Source organism: Thunnus thynnus, chromosome 19 (genome assembly GCF_963924715.1).
Source record: "Thunnus thynnus chromosome 19, fThuThy2.1, whole genome shotgun sequence".
Lineage (NCBI taxonomy): Eukaryota > Metazoa > Chordata > Actinopteri > Scombriformes > Scombridae > Thunnus > Thunnus thynnus.
Window position 1 is genome coordinate 21767602 of NC_089535.1, and position 22726 is coordinate 21790327.

The following is a 22726-nucleotide window of genomic DNA, read 5'->3' on the forward strand; positions in this document are numbered from 1 at the left end:
CAGGGTTAGTAGCTTGATCCCCCACTCTTCCTGTCCTCATGTCAAAGTGTCCTTGGGCAAGATACTGAACCCCAAATTGCTCCCGATGGTCGGGCCAGCACTTTGCATGGTAGCTTGCTGCCATCGGTGCATGAACGGGTGAATGAATGAAAAAAACTGTTAAGCGCTTTGGACAAAAGCATTATATAAATGCAGCCATTTACCACATTTGGGTGTAAAGTTCAGGTGTCCACATACTTTTGGCCATGCAGTGCATGCAGCTCTCTGTAGCATAAAAGCCAGACAGATGTCGAAGTACAAGGCACGGCCTGATGCACTTACACTGAAAATTTTGAATTCAAACAGATTATTACAGATTAGTTTTTTATCTATTAGTCAAACATTAGTTCAAATTTTCAATAAAAAGGTGACAGCCTTAGTACATGTCCGCATAGTCCTGAGAAGAGGTCTAATCAGCTACTATAAGTGAAATCACCTGTGTGGGGGTAACCGTAACAGAGAATTGTGGGAGGCTTTTCTCCAATGCAGTGCCACATAAGCTGGTGAGGTGGATGTGTAAAATTGTTCTTTGTACAGTTGTAAAGTTAAAAAAGTAATAAAACTGTAAGTGTGCATCTCTCCTGAAAAACCTTGACCAGAGGAGGCCATCAGTTCTACCATCCCTTACTGCACCCCCTCTCTCTTTATATGACCACAGCATGCTCTGTCTCCCTGACTCGATGACTCCCTGACCTGCAGTCTATCTTTGTCTCAGTGCTGCATTGCCACGACCCACTGAGTCAGTGGAAAACTCATTTAGGCCTAATTACATGGGCCCGGCTTCTGCCTCTCTCTTACTTTCTTTCACTGAAGAGGTACTTTCTTTCTTTCACCCCTTCTCTTTTCTCCTTCACTCTCTCACTGTCCTTTTCTCTTTGCTCTCTCATTTCTCCTCTCCTTGTGCTCCAGTTACCAGACCAAGGTAGCCCTGCACTACCAGCCAGCCAGAACACACACACACACACACACACACACACACAGGACATCCAACACTCTCGTGTGGCCAAGAGGCCACAGGTACACAGATACAAAGGCTTTTAGATGGTGCATTGTTATTTCCTCAGGGTCAACCATAGGTTAGGGCCCAGTCTTAATTAGTTGACATAACTTATACATGATTACCCCTCTTCAGGTCCTATAGCCCTAAAACACACACACACAGTGCCTTTCTACGACCTAAAGCTAAGAGGTAAAGAGAGTTTCTCCACACACATATCTCCTGTCCCCTAAGCATGACCCACTTAACCCTGTCCAGGAAAGAAACACACCAGAGAAGAGTACACACACACACACACACACACACACACACATCAGGCTGCATGTATAAGGTTTAGAAGTGAGGGGTCAGGTAGGTGAAATGTAAGGAACCCTGGGAGGAACCTTACCCCAGGACGTCAGACGGCACAAAAACAACGTTAGAAATTAAGTCATATTAATGATAGATGACAGTCTGGGGTCAGCCATCAGGTCATATGTCGAGACCTACGTTGCTATGTCACCAGGAATCAAAGATGGCAGACAGGGAGAGTCAAGTGTGTTTTTGAAAAACCTCCCCCGTGTGTCACAGGTAGGTAAAGATAGATATAGAAATCAATAGCCAATTAGTTGAAGAATTTGAATCTATTCATAAATAATGTGTGTGCAAAATAGCGTGTTTGAATGTATAGGCTAATATTCATAAACAATATTGTTAACAACAGCAATCCTAAGAATGCATCTTTTGGAAATGGTGCAGTCTAATTTCTTTCTTCATAATTACACTGAACCTGCTATTATTTTTCTGGACCAACCAACATCATGTTCATATGAAATCTATAATACACTGTAGGCTCACTTTTGCAATGCAACTGACTGTAATTTACAAAACTGAATCACCTTCATAGTTATTGGAAAGCGTTTTGCATTTGCAGCCGCTACACGAGACGGTATGGTTACAGCACGTCTGATCAATATCTAGCCCATAAAGCAGACGCCACAGTCACAGGAATTAACATGCTTGTGTCTATAAACCATTCAGAAACATAAACATAAACTGAAATCCGTTCTGCAACCACAGGAGATAAAAATGACTGCCACCATTACCAGTCTATATTACACTTCCAGAAAGTTTACGTACACTCAGGATATGGTATTAATTTGTTTGGGAAATGCTTACTGCTCTGTACTGTAATAGGGCTCGGGGGAAAGGATGAGATCCAAGGCCAAACCGTAAGGAAGGAGGGCGAGCATCAACAACAGCAGTTTAATGATGCTCTGGTAATGGAGCGCAAGCGGATCACTTAGAAAAAAAACGGACTCACTCAGGCAGGCAAAAACCACACTTTGCACATAAACGGCAATGCACGTGCACTAACACAGATGCATATGTAAAAACCTGGTGGCTCCCCAAGAATTATGCTCATTGACGCATGAGCAAATCCAGACAGCTGAGACACAATAACAGATACACACATCCCGCAATCCAGCGAATGAAAACTAGCCATTTTGTAAATTTGGTACATTTACATCATAATGATATCAATTATATGAACAACAACCATACACTCACGGTCTCTTCAATCTAGTCCACCAAACCTTTTAACTGCCAAGGTTTGTAATGTGTTTTAATGTGTATGGGATGTTTAACTGTAAGGCCGTCATTTCACTAAGTAGCCTGCTGCACTGTGCACAAAAGGGTTTGATTTTCCACTCGCTGACAGTAAACAAATCTAAATAATTCAGAGGGAGAAAATAACTTTTTATTTATTTGTTTTTTATTTATCAATTACTGTTTCAAGGTTGCAATCCAAAGTCTATGTGTGTGTGCATGTGTAGAAATGGAAATACAGCATAACGGTGAGCCTCTGAGGTAGAGTCACAACAAGATTGGATTTATCACATCCTTATTGTTTATCTGTTTATCTGAATTTGCTTCTGCTTTTTGTCAAAAAAAGAGGAAACCCTTATGATCAGACCTTTTAAATTCAGGTTATGACTGATAAGGGTGTCAGTCTGTCATTAAATAACTGAAAGACTTTGATGCCAAAAGATATATCCATCTCTTGAAAAAAAAAAACTCAACCAATTAAATAAATAGACAGATTTGACAAAATTAAACATATTACAGTGTCAAACAATGCATGTTACACCCCTTAAAAAGTGTTTTGTTTATAGTACTATGTTAAAGGTTGAAAGGTAAGTTTTTAACACACCTGAATAATCTGATACAACAAGGATATTATTATTTAGAAATTATATAGAGATTATCTAATATATTCTGTGTCAAAAAAAATAAATAAATGAAAAATTGAATTGTACTGACATGTTGGTATAGGTTGAAAATGACTGTAGTTTAATTGTCAAAGCATATCCATATCCCCAAAACACATTTTTCTAAATTAACACATTCAGAGATTAATAATCATACAGACAATTTAGAGTAGTATGAGCACTGCCCAAATTGATCCAATCTAATAAATACACGGACTGTGTTTCATTAGTGTGCTTCTACCTCCCTCTACCGGCCTTTCAAGTGTATTACACACAGCAACACTTCAATGTGCAATATTTTTGTGTATCTCTACACTCACTGAATTGCTCTGAAGAATTGTAAATGCAGCCCTGATTTGTAATTTCACTGTGTGCAATCACATTTAATGAAAACATCTGGTGTCCCATGGTGGAAATAATAGGAAGAGCTGCGTATAACCTAAAAGCCTCAAGTGTTCAGTGTTTTAATTAAGTGTAAGTTTCTGCTGGGCTATATGGAAATTCGTGGTTTACCTGAAGTTGGCTAATGTCGCAGTTTTAGCAGCAGGCCCAAACAGGTGTGTCGTCCTTCAAGTTTTATGGATAAACTTAGTCCGAAGGCAGAAAACAACCTTGAGATAATTTCTTGTTAGTTCGGGGAGGTAGACAGTCATGGTTTCTGCTATAGGGCCCCCAGCTAGTTTAGGTTAAACCCCAAATGTCAGCTCAAAATGGCCGCGAAAAGTACCTTTACGCTCTACTCACGTAAAGGTACCTGGCCCCCTAATCAAGCCCCGCCCCCTGTCAGTGCGTCATTGGTAGATTTAAGACAAAACGTCAAAGTAATATATTAGCACAGACATTTAAATTTCATCAGCTTCAGTGAGGAGAAATTTTCAATTCACTGATTGAAAAATACGAGAATGCAAGGCCAGTTCAACATTTACATGTATTGTATTTGTATGAGAAAACGTAGCCTATTTCCTCCATGATAAAATGAGAGCAAGGGAAACATCTCCATATAAGGATGTCAGATAAATTAAAAGAGATAGTGGTAAATGGGCAATATTCATAGCCAGCTATCTCTATCAAGGTTGATTTGTGACATGAAAGAAATAGTGTTCAATTTTGCATTTATCAGAGGAATAAAGGTAGTAGTGCTTCTATTGTAAAGCTCTGATAGACAAGTTCTGCTGCCAGATACACCTGTAAAGTCTTGTAATGAATGTCTTTGACTTTGGGTACACATGCCGCTTATGCTGGCCTGAACTGACAGCTTCCGCGACAAGGAAACAGAATGCCTTGTACTAGAGACCTATTGACACATGGCTTTTCACTGCTAAATCAAAATGGGAAAGGCAAGACATAATTTCCAGTTGAATTAAAACAGCTTTATTAGTGTACACTGTAAGAAGTTGTCTGTATATGCAGAATAGCTGGAAAGCCTATGAAGATCATCATCAGTGTTTGAAGACAGAAATCCTAACAGCTTGTTGTCTAATGGAATATGATCTGTGGATAGCAAGGAAAAGAAACAGCATGTAAGGTAAAAATGAAAGCACAACTATACAATAACATCACTAGGGACAGAAACTTCACTTTCTCCAAAAAGCCGATTTCTTAGAAATCCATCAGAAAGAGGCTCATTTGGGAATACACAATTGTCCATCACAAAAGAAAAAAAAACAACAATATGTGACCTGTATATAGCAATGTGGACCCTTACAACGTGTAGATGGAGCCTACATGAAACCTCATTTGGCCTCATCTTGCAATTCAAAAACAGACTTTTCAGGAAGTGAGAAAAGCTAGTTGGTTTAAAGAAAAAAAAAAATCAGATACAAAGGCTCTTGCTGGACCCTGGAAACTCTCATAGAACTGTAAAATCAGAAAAAAGCGATGTATAATTCTTAATGGGGAAATGTTTCTGAGTATACAGTCCAAACAATCAGTGTCACTGCATAGAACAAACATGTAGGTTATTATTGATACAACAACCGTAAGGAAACATTACATTTTAGCATGTGTACTGACCTTGGCATTGAAAACTCCAGTCAACTTTTTCCTTAATAAGTGAAAAAAAAGACAGACTGGGAAAAAGACAGGACAGGAGGACAGATAGATACACATACAGGGAGACAAACATCCCTGTTGTTGGATACGAGTACAATCGAATTTGACCAAGGTGAACGCTAGATGAATGAAGAAAACGGTTTTCACTGAAAAAGTGTGGCTCACTTTGTCCTGCAGGACTAGCATTTACTTTTGAGATTTTGAAAACTGTCAATCATTCAACTTGGTCCAAATGCCAAAATACGTCCCCTTGTAGGAGAGGGTGTCATCTCAAAATGTGAGTGTGTTTAGTGTTTACATGCACCGACATCATGTTTAGACCCGTGTCATGTTTTGGTCACGGTTTGGAGAAAGTGAAACAAGATATCTGGAATGTGACAGTATGAGTACACACCTAGTCCCATTTACATATATTTACATGTCCCACTTAAAATCCCATTTATCGTAATATATCCATAACATTCTGCTTATGTGTTTAATGCTGGGATACACATGAGCAACGCTCTTACAGTAAAGAGGCCTTGACTAGGATATACTATCCTGTGTGCATGTAAACACACTCACGGCAAATTAACAGTGTATAACCAAACAGTCATGAGAATCAAACAGCTGCAAAGCTGTAATTGGAGGCAGTTTTTACACTGCGTACTGGAATGTCCTATGTTGCTTAAGAAAGACAGGATTCAATACCATCCAAACTTACAACTTTAAAAATTAATACCAACTGCTGTGATATTGAAACATAATTCTGTATTGCCCAGTTGTTGGATTAAATCCTAATATCTTAAAAAGTCAGTATCTTCTATCATAATTTTTTGATGGCAATGGTTTACTGAAAATAGAAACATTTTTAGACAGATATCTTGATTTGTAGAGCCATGCAACTAATCAAACCCCCAGAGGACTGAAGCAACTTTCAATTATAAGTCATAAAATTCAATAACTGTAAGCTGAAGCTATTAGGTTTTTGACACAAATGATCTGCAATGTACAAGACATGCATGCATTCAGTCTTTGGGACAGCACTATCATAATTTGGGCCACATTCTTAGAAACTAGCTTTTTAGATGGCTATAATATGTGATAGATTCCAAAATTCCCCTACCACATTTACTGTTTTAGCAGCCAAATTACATTTTCAAAAATCAAAAGAAAAGAAATATTGCTATATATTAACTGGTAACTCTAGAAGAGTATGGTAATTATGATGACTTGGCCTCAAAGTCATTAAGCACACAATTTGAACTAACAAACTGTTTTCAGTGATACGTTCAGTGAAAATGTTACATCCTATGCTACATACTTCATAAATCATCGTCAAGCTGCAATCATTTCAAACAGAGGGCATATTTTAAAAAAAGATATTGAATTCTAATAAAAAGGAAGAAAGCATTGAGGATTTTAAATAGATTTATATATAAAAAAATACATGAAAATACAAAAAAATGTAGCTAAAAGAATGTGTAAAGAAAATAATAACTGTGCAGTTTAACTAGCTTGTTTAATACTTAAAGCTTTAATACTTGGAGTTGAAAAGACTTGGAGTCTAAAATACCGATGTAGGTACCAGCTGGCTTTTAGATCAGGGCAAAAGGTCTAATTAAAATCAAACAAATACTCCAGACGCTTTTTAATAAGCCAATTCTCACAATATAAGGACAAAAATCTTTATAGTGAATATACTAAAAATATGGAAGATTTCTTTTTTTTACTTCACTTCCATTGGGCTTTTCAACATTCCTATCTGTACATTTCAAAGCATATCTTGCTGTACTTTACATCAAAAGGCAACTTTCTTGTAGCAATAATAAGGGTGCATAATTTGGGGCAGTGCAAGTACAGTATAGAGGCCATTTTTAAAAGTCACACACTGCAGGACTTTTCCTATCAATACAATATCAATAATGGGGAAACCGTGCGTCAGTCCAAGCATATAATCAAGAGAGACTTGTGGAATGTCTTCATCAGTGAAACATAGAGTGATGGGTGTTAATCTTCGTGTCTGTTACACAGCAGGGGGCGACATTGCGGCTTAGACTCTTGCATTTATACAGAGCCCTGAATATCTCCAAGTCCTACAAACAACTCCCCTTCATAAAACCAGATGATATAATGGTAAAAAAGTTAATGCAGAGAATGAGAGAGCGTGAGAGAAAAGAGTGTGCAGTAGGGAAAGCAGTACAGTGACATGTTGTACGCTCTTGCTCTGAGGATTCCTTAGCTTACTCATTCCAGTTATCTTCTGTGCTGGATAGCCATTGACCGCACTTTAAAATAAAAAACTTCTCACAGAAGATTAAAAGACATCTTTGTTTCAGCTCTGATCCACACTCAAACATCTGCTCTGCTGCAGACTCGTGGTTCAAACATTTCACAATGAGGACATTTTTTTTGCTGTTATGTCAAAACAGAGATGTTACAATAGTAAGTTAAGTGGTGAATGAACTGCGTAAGTGTGTCCGTGTTACAGTATGTGTGTGTGTACATGTGAACATGGGGGTATGTATCATTAATTAAAGACGTCAACATGTCACCACTCTAGGAGCTGAAGACCAATGCAGTCCAGCGTTATCAGGTCTATGATCATGACAGTGCTGGACTGATTAGGAGGAAATCATGAAAAGTGGAACTCTCAGATAAAAAAAAAACAGAATGGAAGTTTGGTCACCGAAACCAAGAAACACTAAAAAAAATTCATATCCAGGCGTGAAGTTGACTTTGGTTGAACATGAGCCTGGAGTAGCAGTTCTGCTGTTGGTCAACCTTGTGTAAACGGAAAAAAAAAAATCTTGACACTGAATCAAGCTTGTGCTGTGGTAGGTAGGTAGTGAGGAGGCAAGATGTGGATTAGTGGTTGGAGAGACTGTCCTGTAACTAGAAGGTCACATGCTCAATCCCCGAAAAACAGCCGCTGTCGTGTCACTGAGTTCTCTCCCGCTGTGTGTTCCTGGATCAGAGCCTCAGTCAAATACCAAAAACATTAATGTAGTCTGGTCCGTTATGACATCACTCTCTTGTCATTTTGATATTGCAGGGTGATTTCAATCATTAGGTCCGTGATTATTGGAATGTCAGCCTGACGTTGATCCAACAGAGCCAAAAGGTAATCAGGCCCACGGTGACATCACTGTTAACATTCCTCTATTGTCCATCAGTGATGTCATTCTCTCCTCTTCCAGGTCCATTGTGTAATCCTTTTTTTTTTAATTTTTTTTTTTTTATATATAATGATGTTAGTACATCAGTTTAAGACTGCATGGTGGTATCCTTTAGGACACACTGGTCAAACATTGTGAAATGTCAGTCTGACTTTGCGTCGGCAGCAGCAGAATTGTGTTTAGGACATACTGGAGCAACGCACTGATGGTGAACCCATCTGGGTCAACACCTTATCCAACCACTGGAGGGGGCCGTTGAGATGCAGCTCAATCCAACAAGGGGTGCTGGTTACTGTCTGACGTCTAGAGGGATAAAATACAGCATGTGAGTAAAGACAAACTTCCCACTAGTTCTGTTCGCTCCAGCTGAGCCTGGAAGTGGCATGTGATATGTTATGGGTCTATATTCATTATAATGTTAGTCAAAGCCCCAGTAGGTTTTTCAAAGATTGCAATAATTAAGTGTTGTTAAATATGTGAGTAGCAGTAGAGCATTTTTATTAAAGCAAAATACAACAAATAAATACAAAATGAATGGGAGCTTGCGTTGCCCAGGTCTGAGCAGATGATCAAATACAGCTGACTTCTCTGTGGTCCAGCCAAGCTTGGCCTGGGCTCCACAGACAGCGGGGGACACTGATTGTTAACCACACAGGCTACAAGGGGGCTTAACCCTGTCCAATGAGGACAAGCCAAAACACCCCCACAAACACTGCTGTCTGGCTCCTGGGAGAGTAAAACACAAAGCAGAGCCAGGAGCAGAACAGATGTTTGCTGGATGGCTTGTTGGACAGCCAGAGAGACAGAGAGATACAGACAAATGCCCTGTAATCTCTGACATTTTACAACAAAAGAGGAATACAATAGAGATTATACACATGCAGTGCAGATGGGAGCATGCACAAGCTAAAAAAAAAAAAAAACTATTCCCTTTCAAACTTGTTTACAGTCACTCTCTAGATTTTTATGTAAAGTTCCACCTGTATTAATTACACAGCGGGTGAGGCAAATGAAATGGTGTCAGGATTTAGATCATGTAATGTTGTATCTGCGCAAAGGAAGTGGTGATTCAAAATCTGAGGGATAAAACGCTGACAGAGCACTTCCCTTATAGCCATCCATTCATCATGTATACTAGTAAAAGAGAGAATGATGTGCTAAGGGACGGACACACCTGTACTCTGCTCCCCAGCCCTTGACGAAGCTCATTCTGATGGTGCACATCCTGGTCAGCTGATAGACTGCCTCAAACCCCTGATTGACTGACTGGGCCAGCAGTGCAGCAAACTCCTGGTTGTTAAAAATCTTCAGATTACAACCTAAAAAGATAAAGGGGTGTGAGATTTAGGCAAATTATCACCATCACAAACACCAGTATAACCAGGCACATTGCTTTTTGTTTGTTTGTTTTTTTGAATCACTCTGACTATTTTATGAATGTGTGGAAGGTTGTTAAAAATAAAGTTAACCAATTACTGTAAAACAATGTGTGTTTTCAAAACCTTTGGCAATTCTGTGAACATAACTTAAAAGCACAGAGCAAAGGCATTGTGAATACTGAGGTGTGGGTGTATTGTATTGTATGTCGGTGATTATCCTCCTCACGGATGACAAGTCAGACCCCTGAATGTCGTCGAGATCCTTGTGTTTCCTTTCTGTATAAATCTGTGCCTCAGTAATGATACTGTTCACACTGCTCATTTGGCCAGGAATGAAATGTTCAAAGTCACATGGGTACAGATGAGTCAGTGTGTGGGGGTGAGAAAAAAAAAAAAAAAAACAACTGTCACATTATGGAGGGCACCAGTGCTCTTCCTCAAGCTTTATTTCATCAATATCAGGTGAAGCCAAGTCATTTTTCACCATTCAGTCAGGACTATTTTCATCATCAAGGTAAATCATTATACACTGACTGTTAGAGTTGTTGTTTGTTGGTGCAGACTCTTATTCAGGCTGCCAGATAAAAATTTTAAGAGTTTGATCCACTTCTTTTTAAGAGTATGAAAGTGGAACCCAGTAGACACATATGAAATATGGAATGCCCAATTTAAAAGAAGGCTAAAAAAAAAATGTCAACACTGCAAAAACACTCACTTCCCAGTTTATTAAGTACGCCTAGATAAAAAACTAATGCAGTATGATACAACAGCACTGCAGTAAATCCTACCTTCATGAAGGTTACGATGTTCAGTTTTTATTTAATCTGTTTTAGAGGTCTTCATTTATTTTATGTTCATTTTGGAGGCTGTAGTTTGTGGTGCTGATGAACTGCAGTATGCTGAGACTTGTCTAATATTTTGTCCACCTTATGAATGCGGGTAGACTAAATATTATAAAAACCTCTCTGAAATCTGAAAGATTATAACCTTCATGAAGGTCAGATTTTTGCAGGACTGATGTATTATACTGCACGAGGTTTTATCTAAGTGCACCTAATAAACCTGCATGTGAGTGTGTATCTATTAGAATAACGTGTTTTTCCCCAGTTGTTTTGCATTCATCTCATGAGGAAGAGATGGAATTCATGTGTTTAAACCTGGTGGTATTTTGCAGACTGTGGCAGGGTGCCAGCCGTATCGCTGGTTGCAGTTGGGACTCTGGACAAAAATGGCACTGTCGCTGAGGCACTCGGCGAACACCTCCCCTCCGATGTAATATAACCTCACACCACGACCTGCAGAGTGTGAAACAGGAAAAATGGGAAGATTAAGGTACAAAAGACATAAATCATGAAGAAGGCCTGTGTGTTTTATAAATGAAAACTATGTAAGTGTGGCACATGCAACCACCAATTTAGCAGTATGTCTATTTCAAATTTAAATTTAAAAAACTCCTGATGTGAAAACTACTGTACTTTTCACTGGCTTGACATCTCAGAGCCTTGATCTTTAATGATAATGATCTCCAAAACTTCCTTCACCTTTATAAGTTTCCTCCTCTGTATAGATACTGCTAGCTTTGCTCAAACACATAAGTGTGAAGAATCTGAGAATAACTAATGCTGAAAAGGAGTGTGTGTGTGTGTGTGAAAAGTGTATGTGTGCACTTATGTGTACCTATATGTCTCCTTGTCATTTCAACAGTTGCATTCCTGTTAACATTGCTGAGAAGCCCTAGACAGAAGCGTTCGGAGTTGGAAGGGTCAGTAAATCCATCCACAGTCAGAGATGGCTGTGAGGCGTGGAACGTCTCTCCCACCCGCTGGTTTAACTCGTAGTAGGCTATAGAGCACCAGAAAGCTGGTTCACTGTAGGTAACCGGTTGAAGGTCTGAAAAGAAAAAGTATACATAGAAAACTCTCTGAATGTTCTTTTGAAATCCCTGTTTTCAAACTATTTTATTTTCTTCAATAGCTTTTCTAGACCTTAATTTCTGGTCTGAATTTTAAGATTTCGGTCCATTCTTAGTAAGAAAGATTATAATGTAACCTGAGCCAAAGCTCAATACTACTCATGATTATAAAGTCCAAGTATATAAATAAGTATTTTCCCACTATTACAACTAGCTTGGGTCAACAATTAATCACATTCCTGCACATTTTTAAACTTCCAAACCTATATAGTAACTTCCAATATAATGGAGAAAAAAAAATCTTACCCAGGCCGTGACTGACAGGTGACAAGGTGTTTGGTGACAGTTCTGCTGGTGAGCCTGTCAGAAAACAACACACACAATACTAATAAGGAATAGACATAACACAGTACACCTTCTTATACTCTGTATTACATTCAATGTATAGATTAACTGTGTTGTTGACCGCTACTGTTAATATTACACAGAACTAATTACGGTGTGTATGTTCAACTCTACAATGAAGTGTGTTCCTCAGCACACAAAAAAAATCCTTTGAGTATGATTTAAAGAAGTGGAGTCAAAACTGATCCTTGGACCCTTACAGTGCATCTTTTCTCAACCAGTGAGATAAACAGCAGCATGCATACTAGCACAACGCTAAACTAGTCTACCTGATTCCATACTTTGATTCATCTGTTGGTCGCTAGTCTCTCCATCTTCACTGATGTAGCCGGGTGGAGGAGTCTCTGTAAAAAAAAAAAAAAAAAAAAAAACACAACCACCAGAAAAATGCAGTAAGAATACATTTCAAACAATACACTGCTGCACATAACGAGAGAGAAGTGAAGTGTTTGTGTGCTCTAAGTCAACATGTGGTTATGTGTGTATGACCACATGCAAGGTGGAAACCTACCACTAGGCTGACCTCAGTTTGTGTACTCAATAGTATAGTAATAAGTAACAGTAAGCAGTCACCCTATGGAGGTCAGTTAGGTAGTTTTACCTTTAATAAGCTTTCTATAAAAAAAAATATAAGTCTATCTAGCTTGTTTTACAGCCAGAGTAAGAGGTGAATGTACAGGACTTCTGATATGGATGGAAAAAAAAGTTATACTTCCCGTCCTGCATACAGACCTGGTATATAGTTATTAGGAGGATCTATGCCAGCAGGGAAATTGGTGTTCTCAGGAATGGAGTTTGTAAAGTCATCTAGAGGTGGAAGCTCTGTCAAAATCTCTGTGTGGCGTGGCACCAACACCGGAGGCAGAACTGGAGACAAAAGGAAGTGTCACTGACAAAGGCAAATATGATTTACAATACAAATCAAAATAGTTTGTGTACTTTTTTCTAAGCAGGTCTGCTCTTTCAACAACATTCTGCTTCTTTTACACACGCAAAACACAGAAAAATAAACACATCTAGACTGGTTTCCATAACACAAACTGGCAAAACTACAAGTAATAATGAAACTACCAATAAATTGGAGTTGCCATTATCACTTGGATTTTGGACATTGTTAGAGGGCAGCTTGAAGATCAAATCTAGCAGTACTCTGAGTAAAAACTATTTCAAAGAGACACACACACACAAACACACACAGTTCTCAAGGATCATTACCTGGCGTCTCCACTCTCTGGTAATGGTAAGGATTGACACACACTTCATCCTTCTTAAGGTTGAAGGCGTATTGGCAGGTTTCAATGGCCCTCAGCTCATGGTGGCTGTGAAGGTCGGGCCATCTCCACAGGCGACAGTAGATGACGTGGGGCAGGCCCTTACGGTGGGACACCTGAAGACGCCCGTCCAGTGACCTGAGAGGTTTGGGGGAGAGGATGGCTAACAGTTCAGTGATGTGCCCAAGTCAAGTTGACAGGAGGCTTTTAGCTGCAGGGATACTTAAAAGTTTGTGTTTTCTTTAGTTTCTGGTCTGGTGTCTGCAAATGTGATTATAGGTTTTTAAAATACAATACAATACAAACAAACAGGAGTAAACAAGAAAGGCCGCCAACTCGCCAACCAATGGTGTGCAAGACGCTGATGGTGTTTTATTGCATAACCTTGTTTTGTGAGACTAATCAGCACAGTTGCAAAGAGCAATTGCACAGTCAGAATGACTTCTGAAACTAGTGCTTTGAAACTAGTACCTTGCAAAAACAAAACACTATCTTTTTCTAAATCAAGTCTATAATTGACTAACCTCGTTTTACAGCAAAAACAAATCTTTATTATTGACGATGACAAAGCATCACTGTGGAAATCCTGATGAAGCTCATTTTTATTTGTGTATTTTGAGGAGTAATCAATACTACAATTTAATCTCATAGTAAAGACAGTGAACATCCCTCATATTATGTCATTAATATAATAGATTTTTGCCTATTGCAACTCCTAACTGCTGAATTCACTTATTAAACACACATTTTTATTGAAATATAGCTTAATTATTTCCTTATTGCCTATATTATATTATACTACTGGCATAAGGATGAATTCCAGTTATCTTAATAAATAAACAGAAACGACCAGACAAGCCAGTGCGTAGGGAAACTGTATAAAGCTGTGTGATTACAGAAAGACAGATAAACATAAAAGCGACATGTGAGCATTACCGTTTCTACTGCGTAACCTTTGCAGCAATGAAGACATGTACAGTAATTGTTTACTCTTTGTGTGTTTGTGTACATGTGAGTGTATTCACCTGCTGTGGTCAGGGTATCCATACATGCCTGCAGAGTCCCACTGCTCTATCGTGTGGCCTGAGCCTAGACCCCATAGATCTGAGCAATTGCTACAGACAAACAAACACACACGCACGCACACACACGCATACACACACGACATGCACACACAAACACACAAGACAAGTGCAAAAAAGGATAAAAATAAAAGCGAACAGATGGTAAACTTGAGGTGTTTCGTTCAAAATTAGGATGTAATCACAAATGTATACAGTTGTTCTCTTATTGGCATGAAAGAAGGAAATGAAAAGTTTCCCCCCTCGCGCTCTACAATAAGAGAGGCCAACTGGATGACAGGTGATCATGTGACAAATCCAAATATTACAGAAAGTGATGTGGTGCAATCAAGTGGTGCAGAAGGCTAGATAGGATTGAATTTTTTGCAGTCTGCAACTTTTAAATGGTGACAAGATAAATTCATCTTCTGAAATAAAATCACAGAAAATAGCAGGTTATTAATAATCATTTAAATTAGTTTGATCAATTTATATTTAGCTGGACCATGTAATTTTTATTCTGGCAACACTTGACACACAACCGTCATTTAATACTGAAAAAGCATGTGCCTGATCATTTTACTTGTGTTTTTTGGGGGGCGCTAAAACTCCTGCAATACCTGATTGCACATTCATATCTAAACGACATACATGTGATTCACAATTTCTGCATATTGTTTTTAAGACATGAGGAGACGTGCAATGTATAGCGACACACAGGAATCACACTTCCTAAATCACACAGGAAATATATGCATGTACAAAACAATGATATGTGAATGAGGAAATAAAGACATTCAATAAACCACACAAAATGTGTCAAGACGTAACCACAGAAAAAACAGATACAACACAAATGTGTGTGTAGTGTGTGAATGAAAACTCCAACACACACATCCCCACTGTTGCTAACTTGTTCTATAAAAGTTCTCATGATTTGTCTGAGAGGAGATTCTGCTGTCTGATGAGAGGTAAGTAATTGCCAGACCTGTCTCTACAAGACCTGCTATCTCGACACTTATCAGCCTACTCTAAGAGTTCTACAACTACAAGCCCCGTGTATACTATCTCCAGACACCGCTAATGTCTTGCCTTCTTCCTTTCTCACTTAAAAAGGTCACCAGCACAGCCCCTGCAGTGTTCTGAGCGAGACTTTCGATCCTCATCTACTCTTCGCCCTGGATGAAAGCTAAATGGCTACAATCTTCGGTTAAAGTGGACCAATTATCAGGGAGGAGAAACATTAATAAATGATAGAAACTGAAAACAGTAGAGCAAAACAGACATAAAAAGGAACCACCATTTGTATGCAGTAAAACAAACAATGAAGTCTTTATCTCTTTCTGAGGTCATCCAGATTTCCGTCACCACTTGAAAAGCCACCCATGCTTGCTATCTATAGACACAGCTGAGCTTTTGCACTCTTCCTCTGTCACATTTCCTACCTCTACTCAAACAGACATCTACAAAGCCCAACACCTGCTATCTCCTGACAATCCCCAAGACATCCTTCAGACAACCTCCACCATCACCCAAAAAAAAAAAAAAAAAAAAAAAAAAAAGCTTTTCTTTATCAACCTTACTTCCCTGTGTTCAAAGGGAAGTGAGCTGTGCATCAAAGGGCTGGAATGCTATCTGCCAGTGCTGTCGAGAAGTACATGCAGACCTTTTGATTCCGGGGCCAGGGCTGCCTGTAACATGTAGCTATTTCAACCAAGCCACCATCAGTGTGTGAAAAATTGTGGTATTGAAAAACTGATTCTCTAGACAATTTCTGGACAGCCATATTCCCCTTTGAACTCATTAATTCCACTTTAAAAATGTTTCCAACTTTTTTCATGTTGACAAAAAAAGCATATAAGTCACTATGAAGTTCAGCTCAGTTTAGTCCGAACCCTGAAATCCTGACATAAAAAAAATAAAAATTCCTAGACTGAGGACAGTGACAGTATTCAAGCGAGCAAGAACCACCATCACCTTATCAGCACCACTAAAGAAGCTATCTAGCCTACATTCCTCAGGGTGAAGAAACAGAAAGAGGTCTGGCATCAGACACTTCCCCTTCACACAGCTTTACTTCTTCTGCCCTTTTTATCCTTGTTATATACTGTTCAGCATACAGTGTATAGAGTGTGTGTATATATATACTACAATACAATGTCATCTTGGATACATATCTCCTGTATTTTAACTGCTTCATACTTTATTTAGAGAGCTTCACAGCACTCACATGTACTGGGAGTTACCAGCAGTACCAGCATAATTATCTACTGTGAGTTGAGTTGCTCCACTGAACTGCTGTGACCTGAGCCAGCACTGATGCCCTCCCTGGTTGAACTCCATAACTGTAAAGACATTATGTAGCATGCTGATGCATAGTGTAAAATCCACACACAGTATGCATTACGACTGCAATGTGATTACATCTGTCTGCCCTGAGACAGCAACCCGAACAGAGTGCATTACTGAGAAAGAATTCACCCACTACAAACATCCCCTTCAGATAGAGCTAAAAATAAACACAGGCAGTACATTAACATCACCTCAGCTGACCCCTCCATATGTATTTCTTATACATATCTTGCCACTTTGCTGGCTTCCCACCTGATTCACATAGCCTGTGTAAAGAAAATTAGTTCAATGCAATGCCGTAGAAGCAGATAAATGATCAGACCGGGTCGCATCGTAATACCATGTGTGTAAATGAAGTCTTGATTCACATGTTTGTTCCTGTCTTTCTACTGAGGAAGCACGGCGGTGTGGTGATCAGGAATAGCATCCTTCTGTGAAAGATCATGATTCAACACATCATTTTAAAATCCAGCTGCCCTGCTGAAGTGTCCTTGACCAAGACACTAAATCCCCATCGGCTTCTGGTGAGCTGATTTGTGGCCAGTATAAGTGAGGCATAAGAAAAGACTGTTTCTCTGCAAGAGCGAATTATGTTATTGATATTCTATAATTTAAGGAAACTAAAAGAAAGACAGAGAGAGAGAGAGAAAAAGAGAGACAGGGAGAGACAGAGAGAGAGACAGAGAGAGAGAGAGAGAGAGAGAGGGTAGATTACATAGAAAATTCGAGAAGGGAAGCTCATAAAATCTTCACACAGCAGCCTAGTTATCTCCCCTTTCTGCTGATCCTCGGTCGATTGATTGACGTTAATCACATGCTTCTCATGGGGCTCCCCTGACTTTGCCACTTTTTGTCATGATAAGGTTTCACCTGGTCTGGTGACTTGGCTCGTGTACCTAATCATGCGACACAGGAGATCTCTATACGGCAAGACACATGACCTGTACCGTTCAGGCTCAGTATTAACAGTAATTAGCAGCTTTGGCTTTCAGCAAAATGATCACTTCAAAGTTAACTCATCTACTCATACTAACTGTATTTTTCAAGTCTTACTTTTTTTTGCTGTGAGAAAGATGAAGATATAATGTATTTTGAGTGTGAGTCTATTTTCAGAATGTACAGATATACAAATGTATGCACATTTTCTTCCACTGTGGTTTTGCTACTTTTCGAGCACCTTTGCAAGGACTCTGAGTTGATAGGAAGACACTCTTCACAGATCTCTTATCATACAAAGACATCAAGCACAGCACTGCACGTGCTTGTATTTTGAACTATTCCTTCTTTACTTCATTCTGTCTTCTTTCTATTGCTTTATATTTTTTTTTAATAGTTTACAACCTCTTCGATCTTTATCATATAACAGTCGAAATATACATTATAATCCCATCAGTCATCAACAGCCTTTCATATTGCCTTGTCTCCATTCCTGTTTTTTGGGGGGTTTTTTATACTAAAATCTTTATCTGCCTAACAAATGCAAGCTTTCCTGTTCTTTGTAGACTTTATCTCCAGGTAGACAGGCACCAATAGATCTCCAGAACACCAAGTACTTCATTAAGAGGACTGGCCAAGGCTAAGTTCTGATCCGCACACTTATTCAATTAGTCATTCATGCTGTCGTCAGTAGTTACACAAATGTGTGCCATGAGGAGTTACATTCTGTGTTTTGCCTTGAAGCAGAAAATGTTTATTTCCCCATAAAACATTTTTTAAATTTGTGTGTCATGAGTATTTGCAAAAAATGTATTCGCCCATGACATGAGTACTGTCGGCACCATTATTGAGTATTGTTGGACCCTTATACTTTATATGAAAACAGGTTTTAGACATATTGTCTTAAGTTATTAAATGTATTTTGATTCAGTTCCTCTAATCTTGTTCTAAATAGCACTTTCTAACAAGCTATGTCAACCTGTCTAATCAGTGTAATGGGATAAAAGGCAGTTCAGTAGGTTGTTGGTGCGTAAGACCCTAACGAGGCTAGACACAGTGTGAACGCACAGCCGGGTTTTCTGCATATAATTAGGAATTCTGATGACGGAAGTCGACACAGAAAACAAGAAAAACTTTGGTTAGCATCATGTGTTGGGCGTCTGTTTCCTCCAATCAGGTTTCACTTCTGCTGCGTTGCTAACCTATGGCACAGCAGAATAAGGAAGTGGGCTTTCTGTTGCACAACAGAGACTTTTCTTTTGCACCCCTGTGGGTGCCTGTCACCCTCCTTCTTACTTTCATGTGTGTTGACACACTCTGTTATGCTGATCTATATTGGTGGTATTGTGGTATACCAGTGCAAAGGGGCTGTGGATGTGTGTTTGTGTGAATATGAGCACGACTTGAAGTTACTGTGATAATGCTAGATTTGATATTAATGATTAGTTTAGTTTCCAATTTTGAGAAATTTTATAGACTGAACATTATTATTCAAAAAAGAACTGCCATATTAATCTAAATTGTGTTTCTGTGTGTATGTTTAAAACTTGCTAAAGTACATGCATGTGTTTGTGTGTGTGTGTTGTGTCCAGCAGCATGTGGGTGTTTCACCTATTTATGTTGGCACACATTGCTATTCCCTGTGGCAATAGCCATGTTTTCTGTGTGTTTGTGTGTGCAAGTATATAGAGAACAGACAAATACAGGATGTGTGTGTGTGTGGGTGTGTGTGTGTGTGTGTGTCCTCATCTCACCTGGGTATGGTGACACACTTTGTCTTGCTGTTCTGCGTGCTGATGGCTTTCTCCAGCTCATCCAGCTGCCCCGTCTTCTTCAACTTCTTCACCAGGCTCTTCACAGCTTTTTCGCACCATTTCTCCTCCTGTCCTCCTCCGTTTTGCTCCCCTACTCCTCCTATTCCTCCTCCTGCTCCTCCACTCCCTGCTGGAGTCTTCTTCCATCCCAGGAGGCGTTTCACTACCGGGGGAGTGAAGGGAAGGATGGAAGACATGGTGGCTTGTGTATTTGTGTGTTTTTGTGGAACTAAGTGTGTTTTGATGCCCCTCTTAATCTGATGTAAAGAGAAAGAGGGAGGGGGGGGGGGGGGGGGGTTAACAGGTGATACAGGTGTTGGGCTGTACGTCCGAATTCCTACTTGATATATGTATGTATTTGTGAGTAATGTCTTGTCAGAACTAAGGCATTGGTCTTGAGGAGCCCTGGGAAGAAAATCAGATGGAAAGCACAGAATGTAGGGAGCGGAGAGGAGCACATCCAAAGAAACCTAAGCAACAGAGGGGAGAAAAGAGACAGCGCACTTCAACACCTGTGAACACAAAGACAGTAAAGAAGTGTGCATATAACATTTTCTTCTTTCTTCATTATGCCCACACATCCAGATTCGTGAACAGTTTTTTTTTTTTTTTGCCCAGAGCTATGACTATCATATTGATCTCAGCCCCCTGCTGCTAACTCTCCCACCACATATATTACAGCATGTCATTCAGGCACACTGGCAGTCATAGTACTAAGCTGTTTAAATGTCACAACTGCTAGCCAATGATGAATGAATAAAGCTCTATTTTTCCTGCGCATTTCTGAAAGCTTTAATGATGGTTAGAGGAAGCAGATGTATCATTTTATATTTATAAAAACTTTCACTTGAGGCAACAGGGTGACACATGTCATATCATATAGGCCTATATTCAACCAACATTTCAGTATTTTGACCGTTGGAGTCGTGTAGTTAACCTATATTTTCATGATTATTGATTTTACTCCAAATGATGGAGGGTGTGCATGATCCTGTGTGGCAATATAGTTTCTTTTCTTTACTAGGTCAACCTCTGAAACCTAAATGAAGACTACTTCAAGCAACTTTTCCACTGAGAGGAGAAAAATTTATGTCGATATCTATACTGATCATCTGCTAATCCCACCTATCCTAGCTGAGCAGCGTCAGACCATGTTGAACCCTTTTTGGGAGCAGGGTCTTCGAACCTTGTCTTGTTAATTAAACTTGCTGTCCCGTTCCCACAAACATTTGAGTTTCGCAGATCCTAACTCACTCAAAAGGGTTGTTTTTTTTATCTCTATCGCCTACTTTGGCAGGTAAATTTCACTTTTTTTTAATTAATGGCATCTGACTGGAAACAGTGCTGAGAACAGCTAGTGAAATGTGGAATTCAATGGCCACAACATACACTTTACAATTTGTTCTGGGCGTTGACATGAGCATGCGTAACCGTATCCTATATTATAGCTCTCATTTTATCGCCAAGATCAATTTCCCAGCCTGATGAGAAAACACAAACATTCAGAGAGAGGAAAAATTCAGGATGGACCTACAGAGAATACTCAAATTGCATTAATAAATCTAATTTGAAAACATATCTGTTTCCCCTGGACCCAGTCCTCTCAAAACAGAAAGGCTTTTACTGTGTGTAGATTAGTGCAGCATATTCTTGATCAATGAGACTTAAATAAATACAGATAGAAATGCCCGGCGGTGCAGTTTTCTCAACTCTGCTGCCAGAGAGGAAGGGATAAACTGTCCTCGGCATGTTACTCTGAAAGTCCAAGCTCCTTCTAAGAATTAATTTCACAGGCTTAACCCTTGGACTGCTTAGTGCAGGAGTCTGAATGGCATTCAGAACAAGTCAGACCATTCTTGAAAATAATTAACTACAGTCTTAGTACCTGCAGCTGCTTGATTTGTCCAAATATTCAAGCATGCTATCCATTAGAGAAGGTTTTGATGCCAGCATAATAGACAGGGGCTGGGAAACAATAACGTACAAGTACAATACTGCAGGTTGGTCAATACCTCAAGTGGGCTCCTTGCAAGTGATTCTTCAGTCACATAAGTAAGCAGTTAAATTTAGGACTGTGGTTATCCCTCTTGCTAAAGGTTGATACACGGATATGGAGGAATAAAAAACAATTGCTGTGTAAGCTTTTCACATTGTACAGAAAGTCTTAATGTAAAAGGAACAAAAAGCACAAAACGTGCTGATATGGCTACATTGCATATATGTCTACTCGAAATGCTAACCATGGGGTTATCAGGGCCTTGTGGACAAAATAAGCAACGTTATTTTGTCTGGAAACCTCTCGTCTTTTTTGTGTGTGTTGTGAGAGAGAAACTGTCTGTTTTGGGTTACTACTTCTTCTCCGCAACCGTACACAACACGGTTTGAAGAATAAGCTAACGTTAACGCTACTAACGGCGATTCAGACAACACAGCCAGTGGATGTAGACTTTGACAAAGCACCAAAAAAACCCCACTTCATTTCACTGGTGGATGTCAGTTGCTTTGGTGTAACGTTACAGATACAGTGAAAATAGTCCGGTTTCTTTTGTCTCGAATTGACTAATACCCCCCCTCTCCTCTCTGCCTTCTCCTCCCCTCGCCTCCAAAAAAAAAAAATTAAAAAAAAAAAAAGAGTACGAAAAAAATCCGCTAGCAAGCTTGCTACTTTGTGTCACAGACAAATAAACAGGTCTGTTTGCATGTTTTTGTCGCTTACAAATCATTGTTTAAAACACACTTACCCGCCGAGGAGGTGGAAAGGACGCTGGACGGTGAACGGTCACTCAGGTAGCTGTCAGAAAAGCCTGCTTGTTCATTTTAAATTCACCCGGAGAGACTTTAAACTGTATTTTTCACCTCCGAGCCGCCGGGATGATGGCCCCTCATTCAAAGCTCAACCAAACGTGTATCGCTTCACGCAAAAACATAAACGGCAGCCGTACCGCCACTATGCCCCGCCTTCTCTCTCTTCCTATTGGCTTAAGTTCCGGGGTTCAGCCGATAACCTGTTGGACCAGGCGTGTTTACTATTGGCTGGAGAACGTGTCCGTCACATGTTGGTAAGTACGAAGGTATGTCGGTGATGTTTGTCAGTGGAT

At 39.5% G+C, this 22726-nt stretch overlaps 2 protein-coding genes across 5 annotated transcripts in view; both read right to left on the reverse strand.

The window, feature by feature from the left end:
- Nucleotides 1-4025, reverse strand: part of skor2 (SKI family transcriptional corepressor 2) — a 117093-nt gene extending 113068 nt beyond the window's left edge. The window contains exon 1 of the mRNA XM_067574831.1: nt 3802-4025. The gene's annotated coding sequence lies outside the window, so the exon portion shown is untranslated. The remainder of the gene's footprint in view (nt 1-3801) is intronic.
- A 618-nt stretch (nt 4026-4643) lies between these two features.
- Nucleotides 4644-22526, reverse strand: smad2 (SMAD family member 2). Of its 4 annotated transcripts, none has more exons than XM_067573497.1 (11): nt 22370-22526; nt 19569-20098; nt 14491-14580; nt 13410-13603; nt 12927-13061; nt 12476-12538; nt 12096-12149; nt 11555-11767; nt 11035-11172; nt 9673-9817; nt 4644-8801 (listed from the first exon to the last, which is right to left on the reverse strand). In XM_067573497.1, exons 2-11 carry the CDS (start codon nt 19823-19825, stop codon nt 8678-8680), a joined length of 1413 nt encoding a protein of 470 aa, XP_067429598.1. In that variant the 5' UTR covers nt 19826-20098; nt 22370-22526; the 3' UTR covers nt 4644-8677. The 4 variants fall into 4 exon arrangements, with proteins under 4 accessions (XP_067429598.1, XP_067429594.1, XP_067429597.1 ...); XM_067573493.1 differs by having other exon boundaries at nt 12464-12538; nt 22370-22525; XM_067573496.1 differs by having other exon boundaries at nt 12464-12538; nt 19569-19885; nt 22370-22521.
- Between the last annotated feature and the right edge of the window lie 200 nt (nt 22527-22726).

Coding starts and splice junctions, on each gene's coding strand:
- smad2 (XM_067573493.1), bottom strand. CDS start 19,825: ATGTCTTCCATCCTTCCCTTCACTCCCCCGGTAGTGAAACGCCTCCTG. Junction 12,539..12,926: donor TCCTAATAACTATATACCAG/GTCTGTATGCAG, acceptor TTTTTTTTACAG/AGACTCCTCCACCCGGCTAC. Junction 11,768..12,095: donor ACCTGTCAGTCACGGCCTGG/GTAAGATTTTTT, acceptor TTTTCTTTTCAG/ACCTTCAACCGGTTACCTAC.